At 40.7% G+C, this 21,212-nt stretch overlaps 1 protein-coding gene across 1 annotated transcript; it reads left to right on the top strand.

Moving 5' to 3' along the window:
• The first annotated feature begins 1,479 nt into the window (after positions 1 to 1,479).
• Positions 1,480 to 14,694, top strand: sec63 (SEC63 homolog, protein translocation regulator). The gene is made up of 20 exons (XM_026142502.1): positions 1,480 to 1,771; positions 2,457 to 2,556; positions 4,014 to 4,128; positions 4,327 to 4,439; positions 4,551 to 4,612; positions 5,575 to 5,633; positions 5,826 to 5,876; positions 5,972 to 6,080; positions 6,223 to 6,317; positions 6,576 to 6,708; positions 7,002 to 7,091; positions 7,225 to 7,370; positions 7,494 to 7,641; positions 9,793 to 9,875; positions 10,055 to 10,123; positions 10,257 to 10,412; positions 10,542 to 10,730; positions 10,885 to 11,085; positions 12,365 to 12,469; positions 13,973 to 14,694. The coding sequence occupies exons 1-20, from the start codon at positions 1,648 to 1,650 to the stop codon at positions 14,108 to 14,110; spliced, it is 2,286 nt and encodes a 761-aa protein (XP_025998287.1). The 5' UTR covers positions 1,480 to 1,647; the 3' UTR covers positions 14,111 to 14,694.
• The last annotated feature ends 6,518 nt before the right edge of the window (positions 14,695 to 21,212 follow it).

Here is a 21,212-nt window from a genome sequence, read left to right as displayed (position 1 = left end):
GTCAGAACACCGTCTTACCACTAATGTAATGTACCACAATTTTTTTTTCTCCAACTGTCTCCCTATCGCTCTCTCTTTCTCTCTCTAACTTTCTCCCAGTGTAATCCAATTTTTTTATTATTATTTTTTGGGAGGTAGTATGTTCCAATATCACTGACACTTCTTGGAAGTCCTTTAAAAAAGAAAAAAAAAAGATACAAAAAAAAGATACATTATTCATCATTTGTGATATTTTGCATTTATTCTTGATGATTGGAATATATCCAGAGTATGTTTGTATATGCATATGTGTATATGTATATGTATGGGCATTGTACCTGATAAATGTCAGTCGGAGTGACTTAATAAATGCATTAGCACTAAGTGAGACTGTATGCTGAAGTTCTATTTAAATATTTATATAATTCTTTAAAAATACATTCCAAAACATAATAGGCTAGAACAAAAAACAAAAACCTGAACAAAGTGCCCAAAAATGTAAGCAATAAATTGCACAAATTGCTGGATGTAGCAAAACGCAATGAATTAAAATGAATTAAAACTGCAAATATGTAAATTGATCTATAATCACTTTTATGTTACACATAAACTACTGACAATTAACTAATGGTTCAGACTTTACAGATCCTTCATATGAAGTCATGTCATACACGGGATGTTTACATAGCTAAAAAAACAAATAAAGACCCCCCCCCTCATTTATTCAAGCTCAAAAAGGAAGAACATGGACATGAGTAAGAAGAAGAGGCCTCACCAGTCGCTGTTTATCCGGGAGAGTGAAGTGGAGAGGGTGAGCAGCTTTAGGTACCTGGGCATTCACATCAGTGAGCACCTTACCTGGACACTGAACACCACACAGCTGGTCAAGAAGGCTCAGCAGCAGCTGCACTTCCTGAGGAGACTGAGGAAATTTGGGATGTCTGCCAAGATCCTCTGCAGAGCATTTACCATCGCAGAGTCCAGAGGAGAGCTGCCTCCATCCTTAGAGACCCAACACGGACTGTTCACACTTCTGCCCTCGGGACGAAGGTTTAAAAGTGTGAAATCCAGAACATCTAGACTCAACAACTCCTTCTTCCCCACTGCTATCAGACTCCTGAACAGCTGACCTACCTCAACTGCAATTTTCACATCAGGACAATTTGCACACTAAGTTCTTTTGCACATTAAGCTCCTTTGTACATCCTTTTACATTGACAACTGCATACCTCACTTTTCTTCATTTACATATTTTGTACTTATTTATTTATCTTTCTCTATTTTTTTATCCTTATTTTTACCTTATTTATCTTGTTCCTTCAACCCTACCTAACTTGGCATTTGCGTATGGACAGCAAAGGAAGAATTTAATTGCACAGAGAAATGCTATTTCTTCTGTACACATGACAATAAACACTTTGAATCTTGAAACCATTCACACGCTGATCTCCAATGCCACCGCTAGGGGTCGCTAACGCGGGGAAGGTTTTAAAGCATTAAAAGAAGAAGGCAAACCACATTGCGCAGGCGTACACCACGTACACCGATGCATCCATAGCATCGAGCTCTCTTGGCTGGATTGCTAACGGTCTGTCAGGTATCACACATTGGGCTTGAAGGGGGAAGAGCAGCGGTGGAGAAGAAGGGCGACCTAAGCGCCGCTACGAAATGGCCGGGCAACAGTTCCAGTACGATGACAGCGGCAATACCTTTTTCTATTTCCTAACGTCCTTCGTCGGACTTATTGTGATCCCGGCCACATATTACCTCTGGCCCCGGGATCAAAATGCTGGTAAGGCCTGACTGTGTGGCTCAGTGCTAACTGAGCTAACTTAACTGTCTAACTTAACATGAAGTTTTCTGGCGGAATTTTGGCTCGTATACGGCTACCAGCTGGCCACGATTTAGCCTCCATTTGGGTCTATCTCCAGGAGCTTTGCAGTGAAACCCAGCGACACAGGCGCCTGGAAACATGAGCTAACAGCACAGCTAAAACACCAAAAGCCAGCGTCACTCTGGCACGCGCTTAAGCTTTCCTTTGCGCTTTTATTGACCTCCTCTTGATAGCTCCCTACCTTAGCGAGACTCTATGCTAGTCCACAGAATGCAGCCAGCATAAGCTGTTATATAAGTTATGGTAGCAAACTTTATGCAGCTGGTCTACTGGGAGTAGCTGACTGGGAGAATCTGACTGGCAGGTAAACCGGTTATCGTAGTGACCTCAGATAATTTATGGAAGTTAATAAACACAGAGCCACTAAACTCATAAAATCATTATTTGTCCATCTTCTGCAATAGGATTGAAGATGGAGAAATACAAAATTCGAGCTGATTGAAGTAAACAACATTAATAAACCCTCCCCCTGGCACAGTAGTGGCTCTGTGCAGCCAGGCAATCTCACTGAATTGTTGCATTGTTGTTATGCATACTGATTGTGGCTGTTTTCATACTGCTAATGTGCTTCCTCTTGTCTCAGAACAACTGCGCCTAAAGAGCCTACGGAGGGTGCACGGCAGGTGTCTGTGGTATCGGCTCAGGCTGATGAAGTCGCAGCAGAGCATCGTGCCAACACTAAAGTGAGTCTGCTGAATTGAACTTTGGGTTTGTACTTATAGTAGCTCGTCCCACACGTGCTTTTCTTGTTGTTTGGTGGATTTCCTCAGCTTCCCTTTCTAAAGAATTTTTCTGGAGGTAACATCTATGAAAGCGAATGTCTTATTTATAACTGGTTCGAGACTTCAGTTATGAATGGGACTCTATCGTGCGTTACACCGAAGCCATAAGAAGTTTTAGTTTGAAGTCCTTCATAACACTATCTTTGTATTCTTTACAGGGAAGATTCACGGATGTAGTGAAGGTGGAATTCAGAGGGTTGGTGTGGAAGCTAGGGCTAGGGTGACAAGGAGGCATATGATTTGCTTTGGTGACCGCTAAAGGGACCAGCTGAAAGAGGATCACGACTTGCATATAAATATGTTGACTTATATTTGGACAACACTTCCTGGACAGTATAATAACAAGCTTGCATGCTTGGTTGTTTGCCTGCTTGTTGAACGTCACATCGCTGCTGTTATTTAGGATTGACTAACCCAAGCTGTTAACACTGTGATCACTCAGACATCGTCTCGATACTGTACCTGTTTCTGACAGCATATAGATTCACTCCGATGGTTTATGCAGCTTGACACAGAATGTGTTGCGGTATATGTTATGGTCAGACTGAATATTCTCTTTCTGCGTGCGTATAAGAACTTGCTTTTGGCATGAGTGCAGTTTCTGTTGTTTGCATGTGACTTGTGCTGTGGCTGTAAACATTTAGCTGCACTGCTTAACATTTATCTTAACATCACCCTGTCTTCTAAGAGCTGTTTATTCGCTCTGCGTGGTTTAACAGCTTCTTACTCCCACTTACTCCTCTCTCGCGCCTTCACTAGACCCACATCCTGTATTTACGCCCAGTATTTAACAACTGGCATTTATAAAGCCTTCCCTTGCTTGGCTGCTCTTCGTACAGAAGACGGTGGAAGCACACAGCTTGTTTACCGAGGTGGAAAAAATCAAAGCGATCATCTCAGCCTCACTCTCAAAATCTCAGTATCTGTTTCCCTCTCACAAGTGTATCATCGGGATCGTGTTTATTATAAGAATCCATCATGTATTTCTCTGGTCGAGCAACTCAGACAACTCTGGCTAGTGAGCTGTCGTCATGGCAACAGATGCTGCAGAGCAGGCCACAGGTTTTTGTCATTGTCATGGTAACAAGTTCAACTTCAACGCATAAATATTAAACAAACAACAATGTCAGAACGTGGCATGTCCTTGTGTTTGGATGTGTTGGGTTGAAATTTGCTTTTAGTGTTTCAAATTATGATAGAATGTTTGTAGCTTTAAATGGTAAAGATCATTTCAGTTGCAGTGTTATATTAATGTGATCTAGTCATTGGAAGTGTTTCTGAAAATGACAGATGTCTCATGTGGGCTCTATAGCCCAGATGTTTATTCATGTTTCCTGTTTGTGTGCTGACATTTTCAGGAAAGCAGCCTTGTTATTTGGGTGGCTCGTGTTTTTGCTGCTGGCCTACAAGGTGTCTAAGCTGGACAGAGAGTACCAGGAGTATAATCCATATGAAGTCCTCAGCTTGGACCCGGTAAACACACACAAAACAAATGGTTTATTGCAAAGCCACTGAAGTCCTTAATGTTACATTTTTATTTTTTGTATTACTTCCACATCTCACTCAAGCTCAAAACGTGTCTTTCTGGATTTCTGGGACTTCTCAGTCTTCTTTAAATTAGGGCTGATTGTCTTTGTTACCTACATTACATGTGGTGTATTTGTGTTTCAGGGTGCATCGCTGTCAGAAATCAAGAAGCAGTACCGTGTACTGTCACTCAAGTATCACCCCGACAAAGGTGGCGATGAGGCCACATTCATGAGAATTGCTAAGGCTTATGCTGCGTAAGTATCATTGTGGTTTTGACTTTGTTCATGCCAGCCAGATTACATCTTCTAGCCCAGAGTTCTAGGTTGATCAAATAATCTGTTTTTTGTTTTTTTTCCCCCCTGCAGTCTAACCAATGAACAGTCAAGGCAGAACTGGGAAATGTATGGAAACCCTGACGGCCCAGGAGGTAAGTGAAGCTTCTCTAATGCACACCAGTTTAATGCATTGGTGCACCTTCTCCACTGATGCTGGTGAAACAGTTACCTGTTAACTTGTAGTAAATCATTTGAAACAGCACAGTCCAGTAAGAGCAGGGATGATACGAAAAAGAGTTTGCTCCACTTTCACACACACTCTTTGTCTGTGCGGCTCCACTAATGGAATGAAAGCACACTTTTGGATTTCGTAAGTGGAGTTTTCTAGTTTTAGTTTTTTGAGGAGGCTTGGCTGCATGCAGACAAACAGGGAGGAGAGCAAAAAAGAGACTTTGTGCTATCTTTAAACAGTCACATCATCTGAAAACAACTTGACTTTTTATTAGCTTTTTAAAACTGTATCCGGATTTGTACACAATTATGATGCACAGAACAGGAAGTCTTGATCCATTATCTATTCTCTAGACATTCCGGCCACACCTGAAGCCCCAGAAAATTAAACCGTTGCCTCGAGTGTCTGAGTCATCAGACTAGCTGATTACTTCGATACTGCCTTCACTGAAGATCAATTTTCAACATGGTAGAACAAGATTGTGATTAGATTACAGGTTGTCCCAACAGATTCCCTGCCAACTTTGCATTCAGTTACTGAGCATCCAAATCATTTCCACACTGCGGAGTCATCTTCACCTGCCATTCTGTCTTCTGTTTGCTATTCAAGTTGCACATCAGGGATCAGTAGTGCACCCAGTGAGCATCACTCTCATTGTGTCACTACCAGCCATGGTAGACGTGGTGTAGAAAAGTTTAAATGAGCTGATTATACTGTTTCATATGCCAATTTTAGATCATCAACAACACAGTATCATTAGATTGCTCACCCTTACAAGTAATGTGCGACACAGAGGAGTGCTTTTGCAGAAAGATTGTTTCAGCATGTATAAAGGGAATTTTCCTGTTTAATTCCATTGCCTCTTATGTCTCCCTTTTCTAGCAACCAGCTTTGGCATTGCCCTGCCTGCCTGGATTGTTGACCAGAAGAACTCAATGCTGGTATTTGTCCATTATTTCATTGTAGAGTTAACTGATAAATCTCATTTGTGATTTTTATTTTTTCTTAATAGCAGAGAGCCCCTATATTCCAAAAAACCATACTTTATTTAAAAAAAAACAACACTATGCGGGCTATTGTAGATCAAATTGAAAGACTTGGTTGGATCGAACTGCTTTATTTTCATTTTATAGGTGCTGTTGGTGTATGGACTTGCCTTTATGGTTATCCTTCCTGTTGTTGTGGTAAGTGTTCATCATGATTTCATATGGAAATAAAAGCCTTGTATTGTTATAATCTGTGTTTCTCATACTGGTTGTTCTTTTTCTTTGTACTTTAGGGGACATGGTGGTACCGCTCAATCCGATACAGTGGAGACCAGATCCTCATCAACACTACCCAGCTCTTTATGCATTTCATGTGCAAGACACCGAATATGAACATGAAACGTGAGTTTCTGGTTCACATATTCGGAAGTTCTGTAGCATTGCACATGCTTTACTTTATTCAGCAAAGGTTATGTTGATATAAATTCGGTCTTCTTCCTGATTGCATTAAAAAATTGTAATTTTGGCTGACTCTGGCCTCCAGGGTTAATCATGGTGTTGACGGCAGCACTCGAATTCGATCCTCGCAACAATAAAGAAGCAACCATAAGACCCACAGACAACGTTGAAGTGCCGCAGGTAAAAACAGAAGTTTGCTTGTGTGAAAGAAGCTTCATAAGAGAAGAAACTTGGTTTGAGGGGGGTGTTATGTCCAGATGTTGTTTTTGAGATGGAAGTTTTGGAGATGAAGAAGGAAAAGAGCGTTCTCATTGCGATTTTATTTCTTGTGTGATTGAAGTTCATTGCCAGTAACCCAGAATTCAGCACGCAACGTGGAAGATGATATTTTTGTACAATACAGTATGTTATAATGACTGCCTCCCAACTCTCCCATAGTTGATCCGTGAATTAGGAAATATCAATGTGAAGAAGAAGGAGCCTCCGTTCTACTATCCCTACAGTCTGAAGGCCAGGGTGTTGGTGTTAGCTCACTTGGCCCGCATGGACGTGTCTGAGGAATTAGAGGAAGGTAGGACACATGCTGAATGATACTCACTGGAATTTTACATTTTTACTAATTATGCTTGTTTAATTATTTTATTAAAAAAAGAAATCGTCAAGTAGATCTGGCCTAGTTGTTCAAAAGATTAATGAAGCCTCATTTATCAGGAGCTAATAAATGAGGCTTCATCTTAGAATAGAATATAACACAAATAATAATATATCCTTTTCTACATCAGATAAACAATGCAGCGCTTCATTCAGTGCTTTTGATAAATTTCACTGGCTCTTTAAATAAAATGTTGTATGTTTCTGTTCCAGATCAGAGGTTTGTGGTGAAAAAGACTCCAGCGCTTCTCCAGGAGATGATCAATGTGGGCTGTCAGCTTATTTTTATGGCCAACAGCAGAGGTTTGCATATATACTACACATTATTACAGCTCTTTGACTACTGTTATACATTTTTTTTTTTTAGTTCTATTGGTGCTACCAACATCATGAAATCTTTGTATACTTTTCCATAAATGCTAATGTCTCTCCTCAGGTTTCAGTGCTCCTCGCTTGGTGACCATAGAGAACTGTATGAAATTGACCCAGATGATAGTGCAGGGCCTGAAGGAGTCAAAGTCACCGCTGCTGCAGCTGCCTCACTTTGAAGAGGAGCACCTCCGATACTGCATTTCTAAAAAGGTATCTAACGAAAGTTTGCATGTGCCCGCATACTGTGTGTAATATAATGGGAGATAAAGATGTTTTATGGTCGACAGGTCACGTATTCTCTCACTGCCATCCTCTTCCTCCTCCCTACTTTAGTATAAGGTGCGAACCCTCCAGGACTTGGTGAGTCTGAAGGACTCCGACAGACGAAACATGCTGCGTTTCCTTGGAGAGGAGAAGTACGACGAGGTCATGGCTGTGCTGGCCAGCTTCCCTCACATCACCATGGATATCAAACTGCAGGGTCAGTCCTTAAAAACACACTTTGTTTGTTCATAGCAGACCTTTGATAGTCTGATCTGCTGTTTTTTTTAACAGACTGTTCTCTGGCCATTAGTGCTGTATATCCATTAACCTCCTAAGAAACGAACTCTTTAATGGCATGCATTTTTAATTTCTCTTTGCTATTTGGGCTGATTGGGATCTGATGAATGTAAAAACAAAGAATTGCATGATTTTTTTTTTCTTTTTTTTTTTTTGTACCTTATTTTCGTTTCTGAGAAAAATGAGATCCACATATGAGGATATTCGCTTTAAATTTTGATAGAACAGTGACAGCATAATGTCCTGGTAAGTGGATATCAGGCCCTTGTAGAGTAACATTTAGTATTTTGGTCTAGACAACCCAAAATGCGATGTCCACATATGTGGACGCCAGGTCCTAGGAGGTTAATGTTGCTTTGGTGTGAGTTGCTCATTTTTTAAATTTATTTATTTATTGGATGTGTTGGATGTAAATATGGAACTGTGCACACCCCAAGTGTGAGGAAATGCCATTGACATCATGACATTGTTACTGAACAAATCTTGTTGTGCGGAGTTTCATGTAGGAACCTTTTCTTTCTACCAAACTACAACTGCCAACAGTATCACTGTGCAGAGTCAAGCATCTGTCTACCTGTGACAAGAGGCTCATGCTTGTGGCAGTGTGACAGGCTGTAGATGTTGTCATGTCTTGTGGGGGCCTCAGGGGAATGGGAAGCTGTAACCGGAAAGTGGGGGGGAGTGTAACATAAACTCACTGACCACTTTAATAGAGACATCTTGTGAGCATTGGTTTGGACTCCTTCGTCCTTTAGAACTGACTTAACGCTTCATGTCATTGACTCAATGCTGGGCTGCACATTCATGATGCTCCTTTTCACAATCTCAATGGTGTTCTGTTGGTTTTAGGTCTGCTCAGTCAACTCATTGTTATACTTAGTAAAGAAATCTGAGATTATTTAACCTTTGTGACATGGTGTGTTGTCCTGCTGGAAGTAGACGTCAGGAGATGGGTACACTATGATCATACAGGGTGGACATGGTGAGCAACAATAGGAGGCTGTGGTGTCTAAACAATGTTCAGCTTGTGCTAAGGGCCCTAAAGTGTGGCAAGAAAATATCCCCCTGCACCATTACACTACCAGCAGCAGCATGCGTCCATACTTTTGTGTTATTTACAGCAAATCCCAATCCTAACATCTGCATTGCGCAGCAGAAGCAGAGGCGAATCAGGCCATGCAACATTTTTCCAATCTTCTATTAGCCCATTTTGCTGAGCCTGTGCAGGCTGTGTAGCTGCAGTTGTCTGTTTTTGGCTGACAAGAGTGGCACCCTCAGTCTTTTTTTTTTTTTTTGCTATCGCTCATCAGCTTCAAGGTTCAGCGTGTGTGGTGTGTTGAGAGAAGCTCTTCTGCATACCTTGCTTGTAACGGGTGCTTTATTTGAGTTATTGTTGCCATCCTATCAGCTCAAAGCAGTCTGGTCATTGTCCTCTGACCTCGGGCATCAACAAGGCAATTTCTCCAGGAGAACTGCCACTCACTGGATATTTCCTGTTTTTCAAACCATTCTCTGTAAATCCTAGAGAGTGCTGTGCATCTGATCTGAAATACTCAGACTTGCCTGTCTGGCACTAACAAAGTCACTTAAATCACCTTTATTCACTAATTCTGATGCTCAGTTTGACCATACATGCCCAAATCTACTGAGTTGCTGCAATGTAATCAGCTGATAGAATATTTGCATTCATGAGCAGTTAAACAGGTGTACCTAACAAAGTGGATATCGAATATTTGTATATTTTCTCATTTTGGTAAATGTTTCTAAAGCTGATGCTTACAAAACCGACATAAAAAACAAGGAAGATGCATAATTACACTACAGGGTAGGGGAAAAATATATTACTTTGATTTCGACTTCAGTTTCATGTTACTGTAGATGTGGAAGATGGATTAATGAAGAAAAATTATGGTTGTTTCTGTATGGCTGTAAGAAGAAGCATTGTAAGCTTTAGTGCGGTTTGGCTGAACTGCTGATCATTTAGAGTTTTATCTTTTGGCACAAGTGTGCACATTATGTTTTTCTGTGTTCAACTTTTAGACATTAATGTTTTTGGGTGTTTTTTTTGCAGTCCTTGATGATGAAGACAGTAGTAACATCACGGCAGGCTCAATCGTCACAGTAACCGTCACCTTAAACAGGAAACGGATGGCGGTAAGAAATGTTTCCGTGTGACTCAACACCTACGTAATACTTGACGTAACAATAAGTTACTAGAAAGCAGGTTCTGCTGCCTTGCACATGCACTACTGTGGATCACCATTAGAGTGCACTGTTGACTGAAAACATGGCTGGATAGCATCAGTTAACTCTGCTTGTTGATGTGTGTGTAGGACATGTTTGAACAAGAGCAAGAGCCAGTGCCGTGTCAAGGAGATGAGACTGCCACTACAGAGGAAGCGGTAAGATCACACATGCAGAAACCATTTCGGCTCAGTTTATGTTCAGTTTGCTTGGGCAACTTAAAAGCTGTAAAAGTTTAATGGTTCAAAGAATCATGTTCACGTTTTCTTTTTTTGTGTGTCTGATATGAAGCAAGGAGACACAAGTAAAGCCAAACCCAAAGTGTGGCAGAACAAGAATAAAGGGGCTAAAAAGACAGCCAAGTCCAAGAAGAAAAAGTTAACCAAGAAGAAAGCCACTCCTGCTCCTGCCAAAAACAAGCAGGCCAATGGCACCGTGGCAGGAAATGTAAGCAGCCACTCACTCAGTTAGTTACACCTGAATTAAACTAACACCAGCATCCACCTACTGTCAGATGATTATTTAAAACAACAGTGCTTTCAGCATAACTTTTCATTATTGATACTGGTGTCGCAGGAAGCCGCAACAACAACAACAACAGCAGCAGCAACTGTGGCGACAAAGGAGGAAGATGATGATGGGTCAGACAAAGGCAGCGAGTCAGACGAGGGCGAAGCCAACAAGGATTCTCCGAGCGAAAGAGACGAAGACAGCGACAAACAGAGCGACACAGAAGTCGACGAGATGGCTGGCGACGACGAGGAGGTCAGAGAGCGTTAATCGGATGCATATGTCATTCGTAGGTTTAGCAGCAGGAGCTTTATCACTTAAAAGCCTATAGTGTTAAGGTCCAGCTGATAAATGGAAGGGAAAGGCTCTATCCAATCTAACCGTCACTCTTTTCTCCCCTCCCTGTCAGGAGTGGGAAGCGTTGCAACAAAGCATCCAGCGGCGAGAGCGGGCCCTGCTAGAAACCAAGTCAAAGGTGACACACCCGGTCTACAGTCTCTACTTTCCAGAGGAGAAGCAGGAGTGGTGGTGGCTCTACATTGCTGACCGCCGAGAGCATACCCTCGTCTCCATGCCCAGTCACGTGTGCACGCTAAAAGACACAGAAGAGGTGAGATTGCCGCACTAGAATTTTAACTGACACACAGGAAGTGAGCGTGTGCCTGTGCCAGATGACTCTTTGGAGAATTTGGGATCTTTTCATAGAAATAATTTGACGCGGTGACATCATGGTCGATAATTTACACTTAATTAATCAGCACAATTGTTATTTTAAATTGTATGATTTTTATATTTTATATTGTTATTGTTTTTAATTAAAAAAGTAGAAATGTACACGATCATCAGATCCAGCACTGTACAGTCAGTTCATTGTGTTTGTATCAAAATACTTTGTGAGTATCGTTTGGATTACACAGTAATGCATGTGAGGTAAAAAGGTCTTAATAAGTTAGTGTGTGCTTATGTTTCTTGTAACCCCTTGCACATGCTGTTGCTAAGCAACCCTTTGCACTTGTGTCACTTGTCATTATTTCCTCAGAGTAGTGTGTGTCTGTGTTTGTTTTGCACAATTTGCACCACTGATCCTGGTGCTCAGCAGCACCAGCACAGGCTGATGTGAAGGTAAAATCTTAACAAGGCCGTTTTTAAGCGTGCATGACTGGCCACCCCCGCTCTCAAGGATGGTAATAAGAGGCGTTGCAGGTCACTGTCAAGAAATCCATTAGCCTGTCACTTCAGCAGTTCCTTCTGTTGTTTCTCGCTGCATGACTGTTAATACGCCGTGCTTTCATCTCTGGCCAGGACAGTTAATAGTGGCTATGATCACAGCTCATTCTCTGCTCGCACGCTGAATAATAATTAGGTTCATTGTGCTCGTAATGAGCTGTTTTCCATATGTAATTGTGCAACATAGTAATCATAGCCTGAGGCAATGTTGGTCTAATATTTACAGTTGGACCCCATCATCGTGCGGCAGTTCATTTGTAATTACCTACCACGCTGTGGCCCTCTGCTGCTAGATGATTGTACATCATTGGTGACAGCAGATTGCAGAAGTTTATAATATTCACAGCGTTTGTCCTTTGCCTCCTTTTGGTGCTTGCATTAGTGGTTTCTATGGGGATGGAAACAGGTCGGCTTTGTTTACATGGAGACTATTGTATTTTCGCATCAATCGCAGGATTTTGGCCACAATCCAGCATTGCAGCTATAATTAATACATAAAACAATAGTGCTCTGAGTCATACAGTTATATACTGCACATTGAATGCTTCTGTGATTAGATTTGGTTAAAGGGAGTTTTAATCTCTCTTTTACACCATCAAATCAAGAAACATGAAATTAACATGTTTATATGTGTGTGTGTGTCTCCATGGTTTTTTTTCCAGGTGGAGCTCAAGTTTTCAGCCCCCTCCAAAACGGGCAACTACCAATATTCTGTTATCCTTCGTTCTGATTCCTACTTAGGACTGGACCAGATCAAACCACTCAAGGTGTGTATGTGTGTGCCTTTTTATTAGTGTGTGTAAATGGGGGGGCCTTCCGTCAGCCAATCAGTTCAAATTGTCCGGGATATGATGGGTTTTCGCTACCAAAGTGGCTGGAATAATAAACCCACCAGCTGCAGCCAAATGTAGCTGAGGCTCACTGAACAATGGTATTGATTGCTGCCAAGATGTTAGGAATGAGGGTATTGACTGCTAGCCAGAAGCAATATGATTTGTATTGTTGTAGGCAGTTCACTTTAAGTGCACTTAAGGTTTGGTGTTTCTTCTACCGGTCAAGAATTTATTTATTTCATAGCTGCTCACCTTTATCTTAAAATGCAGGATCTTCAAATCAATGTTATTCAAATTAGACTTGAACCTAATATGAGATTGGTTTCATTCTGAAAGCATGTGGTGCTTGCAGTGGAAAAAATGTCAATGCCAATGTCGGATAGACATACTATAAAATGACTTGTTTAGTACCTAATTTTCATCCAGTATTTGGATGTGTATTTAGATGTTCTACACAAAAAAATGTGTAGAACATCTTTGAATGGGGATTCTGGTTGGCACTACATCTTTTATATATATTTTTCAATGACCTTGTGTTATATGAAAGTTGTCAGCCATTGTCAGTGGCCGATAGCGCTTCTGCAGGCAGAGAGGAGGTTATCCATAATAACCATAAAGCACAACATGTGGGCCAAGCACTAAATGCATAAATTAAATGATGCACTGGCGAGAAAGAGTTAAAACACTTGCAGGCTCTTTACTAGAGCCTAACAGAGAGAATTTTTAAGACTAATATATTTAAAAAATCAGATATATTGGAGAATATATACTCTATTGCCAAAAGTATTAGCATGCGGACTTCTAACAACATTTTTTAAAAAACAACAAAAAAAGGGGGTCACTCTCACGAGCTCACGGTGTTTTGATACAGTGATGGCACAAGTCCATTCGTGAAATTTAATCACTACTAAATATTCCAGTCAGCTGTTAGTGGTTTTATAACAAAGTGGAAACCACTGGGAAAGACAGCCACTTAAAATCAGAGCGAGGTCAGATAATTAGTTGGCTTGGTGTTAATTTACTTAACAGCAGATATAATACTGACTCTGATAGATCAGCAAATATTGGCTGATATACTTCATACATTACACCAATATTTTTAGCTGCTTCCTTGTCACAAGGGGTCGCCACAGCAGGTAACTGGAATTAAACCAGCAACCTTTTGCTTAATTGACATTTTAAATGCCGTAAACCAGGAACCGCTGCTGTACATTTCCTAGATTCCCATGTGATCCTTAACATTTCATGTAGGTGCACAGGTCATTTTTCCCAGTATTGTGTTACAATATTTCCTTATCGGTTTTCCAAGAGCATCTTAAGTCATATTGAGGCACATGCTAGCATTTGTAATAATCTACAAATCACCTTAAATAATATGCACAGACTCGAAAGTGTTAATTGCAATGATGATAACACAAGTGCTTTGTGTTTGTGCAGTTGGAGGTCCACGAGGCCAAGGCCATTCTGGACAACCACCCGCAGTGGGACATCCCCGACACAGAGGAGGAGGACGAGGAGCAAGAGGACAGCGACGGCATCGAGGAGAGTGAAGATGACGATGAGGACAACGACTGAGCGCGTGCGTACGCGCTCAGCCCTCCCCTCCCTCCTCCCTTTACCCTCTCATGGACTTGGCCACACATTCACTGCTGACCCCGCTCAAGCCAGAAAGCAGTCAGTGAGGAGCAGCGAAGCCACAAACACTCACAGAGTCACCGGGGACAGTTTCTACACACAGAGCCCTCCTCCATTTAACCTTTGCAAAGTCATGGACTGTGACCTGAATTCCGACACCCCGAAATTCTCTTTTCTACAGAGACTTGTTTATTCACTTTCCGCTGCTGGCGGAAGAGAATTCTGTGAATACTAACAGGCCTGTTGTGTGTGTGTGTGTGTGTGTGTGTGTGTGTGTGTGTGCGTGCGCGCGCGCGAGTGCGAGTGCGAGTGCGAGTGCGTCAATGGTATGTAACCTTGTGTCTTTGTACAGGTATGGCAAATGGACACACTGTGGACTGGAGGATCTATTGTTAGAATTCTAATTATTATTATTATATTGGCTCTTTTCTTCTTTTCTTGACAGGGAGTGGGGATGTATAACCGCCAATTCCATCTGCAAAATTAAAAATGCTGATCTCCGTATGGAAATCATTCTCAACACACTTTGCTCCTGTTTTTAATAATGCTCAGCACCAATGTTTTCCACAGCAGTGATGCTTTCTATTGTACATTTATACTGCAGAAGCACGAAGTTCAGTCCTGCTTTTGGACGTCGCAACCAAGTCAGCCATTTGGGATATTTACTTACTTCCACTGTCAAATCAGCCATTCGTTTGTCCGTTCACGTATTTTTGACAGAGATCTCCACAGATGGATGCTGATCTGCAGCCAGTCCTGTAAGTGATGCCCCTTCTCCCCGCGTGATTCACTTTAAAATGTTTTTTATTTTTCTGAAAGAGAAGACGTTTGATTGAAAGCAGGTGGAGCTCGAGTTGAAATGTGATCTCAAATGTAACTGGAGGGGAAGCTGAACGAAACTTGCAGTGTTAGGGTTTGTTTGAATGAGTCATCTTTTAGTTTAACACTAAAAGGTGTGTCTTCGGTCTTTTTTGGGGATAAGATACTGATGTCAAAATATATATAAATGTATTAGAGAGAGAGCGTTACATATTTACTTACCTTATCTCAATCTTTTTTCCTTTTTTTTTTTTTTTTTTTTTTTTTTTTTGCTGCACATTCCAGTGTGTACTCCTTGTCTGAAAAAGGCCTTACGAATACAACTAAAATACTGCAACATACAAGTCCTTGGGTGCTATGCACCACTGGTTCCTGAGAGAGAAGTAAGAAAATTTTTCTTGTGTAAGAATCTTTAGTGTTGGTTTTCTTTTTCTTTTTATTTGATAACCTGTAGCTCATAAGTATTGGGATACATATCACTGATTTTGTCATCACAATACCTCCCATAAGTACAGTTATTTTGCAGTTGTATGTGCATTGTGAGTGTAAAAGTGAGTATGATATCCCCGTTAGAGAGACACACACAGCGCTCATCTGGGGAAAAAAACTGTTAAACTTGCTTTTTGTTTTTTTTCTTAAGCAGAACAGGCTTAGGTTTGCAGTTACTGCCATGTCAGATTGAGTAGTTTGGTTTTTTTTTTTTAACCAAACCTGGGAGTTTTCCATTTTTCTGAGGCACACAGAGCAGCTCAGGCTCCCACTTTCATTGATAATTTTTCCGTTAATCATGTAATACATAAATGTGTGTCCGGTTTTGTTGTAATCTAACCTTGATTTTTACATGTGTTAGACTTTGGGAAGGAAAAAAAAAAGAACAGAGCTACTTTGAGTAATTCTGTGGGCTCTTGCTGTATCCTGGCAACTTGGCAGTTTCAGTAATGTGTAATCTATCACCACAAATATCCATACAGTTGTGTGTTTTTTGTTTTTATTTTTTTACAGTGCTTACTAGTGTATCATGTCAGTGTGGGAGAGATGAAAGTTTAAGCATGCTCTCCTCGCACCACATACGCATTCACACAATCTCACATGTGCAAACTATACCCATCTGTAGTTGTGTTCAGAGCAGGTGTGCGCTAACAAGTAATATTGTAATCTGAGTATTTATCACTCTGCAATAGAATGTAGCATCAGTGATTTATGCTGTGGGGGGAGAATGCAGTGAGGTAAAATACGCCATCCCACCCATGACAGACCTTATCCAGGCAACTGGCCGGCAAGTTGCCTCAGTTTGGACAAATGACTACCCAATGATTATCTGCCACTTTTGTTTACAAAGGAACTGTCATTGTAAATGAAAAACTATATTATTTGTATTTAAAAATCATTTCAAATAAAATCTTTTAAATGAGCTGGTTTATTATTGTATGCATTGAACAGGATTTAATTTTGTATATATTTATATTTGTAGTATTTGGTCTTAAAAGGAATATTGCGTAACTTATTGCAGATTGACGGTGTTAGCTTTAGCTCAGGTTACTAAATGAACCTGGTAGCTAGAAAGTAAACATGTGACCACTTTATATAACATCCTCATTTGCATAATGAAGTGAATATGTAAAAAAATTATGTGAGAATAAAAAGGTGGGCTGATAGTTTTGTATTTCTTAAGTAAATACAGAAATAAATATATTAATATTAAAACGAAAGTAAACCCAAATGAATTTGAAAGCCAGTTAAACCTAAAATGTCTATAATCAAATAAGGGCTTCATTTATTGTCAAACTGTGCATTTATTATGATAATTTTCGTACATTTGTCGGCATAAATACACTCCATTTTCAGTGAGTGCCACTTGTTTCTGGAAATGTAACTAGTTACTTTCATATCACTAAAGCACCGAATAGCTAAAATCCTGTGGCCTAAATGACACTTGATCACCAACTGCCACACATACTGGTTTCCTCCTCATAGGAACAGGTGGGAATTCCCTGTCAGTATAATTTGCAAATTTGGAGTCAGTTCTCTATGATAGCATCGTGATTTGGATAATATCAATATGTAGCCATGTGTAACGGCACTGTGGGGGTAAATTATGGTTACATCAACATGAGCCTGACAGAAGCCTTATGAATATTTAAAGCTACTCAGGCACGTAAAATGTTAATCAAATGACTCATTAGACCCGTGTCGGTTGTTTTTGTCTGGACTGGGCTCACACTCCCGCACTCCATGCCCACCGAGGGGTGTTTTTGTGTTGTCAAAGGGGGCTGAACCTCTTCAGTTTGAGTGCTACTACTTTATTTACCATGCCATCTCTCCCGCTCTCCTGAACCCGGTGGAGATAAAACGCAATAGGCAACAGCTTTAAGGCCAGATAGGAAAATTATGCACACCAACAATTCAGTCGCACTTTCCCCCTCAGCTTCCGCCCTGCAGGATCTTTCAACTCCTGTCTCTGAAAAGCATCGGACGGCGCGTTAGGAAGGTGAAGTCTGCCGCTCTGCTTCCCGCCGGCAGCCCACTGAGCTCGCTCGCCTCCCTGCCGCATCTGCAGGGGTGGAACCCGGACTCGTGCCCCCCCTCCTTTCCCGGTGTTTGTGCTGCATCTGATGCTGCACTGTGTGCTCAGCCAGCCTGCTGTGGAGAAATTGATTCCCCGCTGATGAATCAACCGCTTCGACATAGGTAAATAAATCCTACTACAGACTCGACCCTCTCACATCCTGACGTTACTGGACTTAGAGCGCACAAACGCACGGGTGCTAATTTCATTAGTCTAACCTGCAAGGTCAAAATACACTCACACTGGGCCAACAGAGATCCGATAATTATATTAAAGCATTGTTTATTACAGGATCATGCTCCTTTGATTGTCCTTGTATTGGCAAGATAATGATAAACTATATATATATATAGCCTGTGTGATATATTAATGGCAAAGTAATTATTTTCCCATCATGCATCACAAAGGTTGATTGCAGTGGGGTGTGGGCCCCCATGTGGGCCCCCATGTGCCTACCTTGCAGGCAAACAGCTTTTTTTTTAGTGTAAGTGGTAACGCATAGCTCTTCATTTGAATATGCTTTCAGTTATCTGTTAATCCCTTCATCAACTAAAGGAAAGAAGTAAGGATGACTGGAAGGAAAGCATCCAGTAATGAAGGCTTCACCTCTGCTGTCATGACTGCCTGAACATCTTGGAGTTTTTCTTTAGGGTTGAAGCCAGGCCAGCTTATCTGACTGAAAATAAAAGTTTAATACGTGGCTGCTTCACTTAGAGAAGCAAAGTCTACAGAGTTTCTCGTGCTGTTCCCTTTTATAAACATGCTGACCCTGAGCTAAAAAAAAAACAACCTGTACAGCGGTGGGTGGAGAAGCCAGGGAAGCCAGGGCCTGCGATCAATGACAGAAAGTGTAATTAAAGTCGTCATTGTAGCAAATCTCCACTGTGGACTGCTCGAGCTCAGTCTGATGATTTAATGCCTAATTGTTAAAGATCACTTAGTGTTTTAATAGAGTACAGAAGGACATTAAACTCTCAGCTTTTTTAAAAAAATAATGAAAAGATGGTCACCTGTGAAATGCGTTGGGAAATGTAGACATTGTGGTTCTTTAACATTAAATACACTATTTTTTTCATGTATATATATATATATATATATATATATATATATATATATATATATATATATATATATATATATATATATATATATATATATATATATACACATAGTCCAAAATTCCACATTGGCTACCAAAAAAAGCTGGCAACGCTTGGCAGAGCTGAAAATTATTTTAAAAAGTTATCTTTTGATTTGGTTTTTAAGCTTTTACATTTTCCAAGACAGCAAACCATTATTTAATACACAAACACAATAATCCACTTCTGTTTCTTCTGTCTTATTTTCTGGTGAGATTCACTGGCAAATCAAATAAAATACAGATACCTTCTTTGAAATTCCACGCTCTTAATTTACATATTCAGTGTTCTTCTTTTGAATATCAAGGCTTTTTGTTCTACCATAACTCATAAGCAATAACGTATTTTGGTATCACAGGGATTCTTTACAAAAAAATATAATCTCAGGCTCCTTGTGTGAAAAAAGTAGCAATTATAATCTTTTTAACTTTTACCTATTAAGCAGCTTGTGGGGATAGGTTAATTGGATAATCCAAATTGCCACTAGGTGTGAATGTGAGTGTGAATGGTTGTCTGTCCCTGTGTGTTAGCCCTGCGACAGACTGGCGACCTGTCCAGGGTGTACCCCGCCTTTCGCCCTATGACAGCTGGGATAGGCTCCAGCACCCCCTGCGACCCTGCAAAGGATAAGCGGAAGCGAATGGATGGATGGATGGATGGATGGATGCATGGATGGTATTAAGCAGCCTATTTATGGATGTCTTACTCTGTTAAAATGGATGGGGTGGATTTGCAGTGCAAAGGGATGGAGTGTGACACTCGTAAAGCACGAGCAGCACGTTTGATGATTATGTGCGTGAGCAAAGCCGCAGCCTTTAATCAAAAAAGACCTTTTTTTAAAAAAAATCAGAGCCTTTCTGGTGCTTTTTCCATCGCTACATGTGTCTCGCTCATGGCTTACCTGAATAAGAACAGCTGTGTGTGTGTGTGTGTGTGTGTGTGTGTGTGTGTGTGTGTGTGTGTGTGTGTGTGTGTGTGTGTGTGTGTGTGGTTCTGTCTGTGAGTGTATGATTTAAAAAAACAAAAAAATAAACCCGGCAGCTACACTCCTGGCGAAGCTCCAAAACACAATGTTTTGATAGAGTGACAAGGTAAAGCAGCCTGCTGCTCTTATGGGACCCAGATCCTGTAGACAGAAACAGAAGCATTCCCCTGTGTGTGTGTGTGTGTGTGTGTGTGTGTGTGTGTGTGTGTGTGTGTGTGTGTGTGTGTGTGTCGGTTGCACTGCATTTCATCAAATCTGAAGGTTTTTTTTCCATTCGAGTTGTTTCATGGTGCATGATTTGTGTGTGTGTGTGTTTGTGTGTTTTTACAATAACTATTTGATGTTTCACATTTTTTTTTGTAAATGGGAATTTTGAGGTTCATGGCAGATTTTTTCATCTGCAGCCTGATTGAATCCGACAGTCCGACACTGAAGAGTGTTTTATCGTCTCCCACTCCTTTTTTTTGTTACTCTCTTCCTCCCCCCCTCCCTTGTTGTTTTTCTACATTTTTCCTTTGTTTTTTATTCATTAATTTAAAAACTAAACAAAAAAACATTAAATAGCTGGAATTTGTTTGTGCTTTTTCAATGCTCCTATAACATTCATAGCACTTTTTAACCCTTTACCCCTTACTTGGAGTAACCCCTGAAGCTCTTTTCTGAGCCAAGCAATTTCTATCACATTTCAGACCTGCTGCCTTTGGAAAAACCCAGAAACTATTCTAATGGTTTTCAAACTACCTCTTTATTAAATATATAGTGAGGTGTCAAAACCCACCATTAAGGGTACAGGTTAGGCTGTCAGACGCCATCTTTATGGAGGAAAGAGTTAAAGAGTTCAATCATTTGAATGTGCCTCTCTCTCCACGTTGTCCTCCTCCCTCTCTCATTTCCTTGTCCAGTTTTTATCTGGTCTCCTCCTTTAACTGCCACCTCTCACTTCTCTTTTTATTTTCTGTCATTTCCACTCAGTCCAAACTGCGCTCTTAAACCCTAAATTAGATGAACCCCATTACTGACTTTAGTGATCTGGTCAAATCTTCATCCAGCGCTACGTGACCTTTTTCATGTCATCTCATTTTTTTTTACCCCTTTTGCTTATGTTTTCATGAGAAATGTTTGACAGATGCTGAGGATGTATTAGTGTGAGCACTTATACAAACACACACGGTGTACCCTAATGCTTCCCTTTATATTTATGGTTTTAAGTCAAACATCTTGACAGCTACTGGACTGAAAATCTTTTTGTCCAAAGTGCCATCATTGGGTCATTTTTCAGTTGATGCTCTATTTTTGGTAAAAGCGTCAGCTGTACTTTGTGTTCAGTGCTCATTAGCAAATATAAGCATGCTGTAATGTACACGTCAGCATGTCAAGATGATTGTCGGGAGGAGTCCTGTATAACCTCGTAGCATGGCTGGAATGACTGTTTCAGTTGCTCCTGTTTTTTCCCCCTTTCCCTGCACTTTAAACTTTTTTCTTACTTTCTGACTGTTTAAATAGCTTTAACTCAAACATGTTTGTCGAGAGAGT

The sequence above is a fragment of the Astatotilapia calliptera genome, chromosome 15, assembly GCF_900246225.1.
Source record: "Astatotilapia calliptera chromosome 15, fAstCal1.2, whole genome shotgun sequence".
Classification (NCBI taxonomy): domain Eukaryota; kingdom Metazoa; phylum Chordata; class Actinopteri; order Cichliformes; family Cichlidae; genus Astatotilapia; species Astatotilapia calliptera.
Note: the sequence above shows the minus strand (reverse complement) of the source record. Positions and strands in the feature narration are given on the sequence as shown.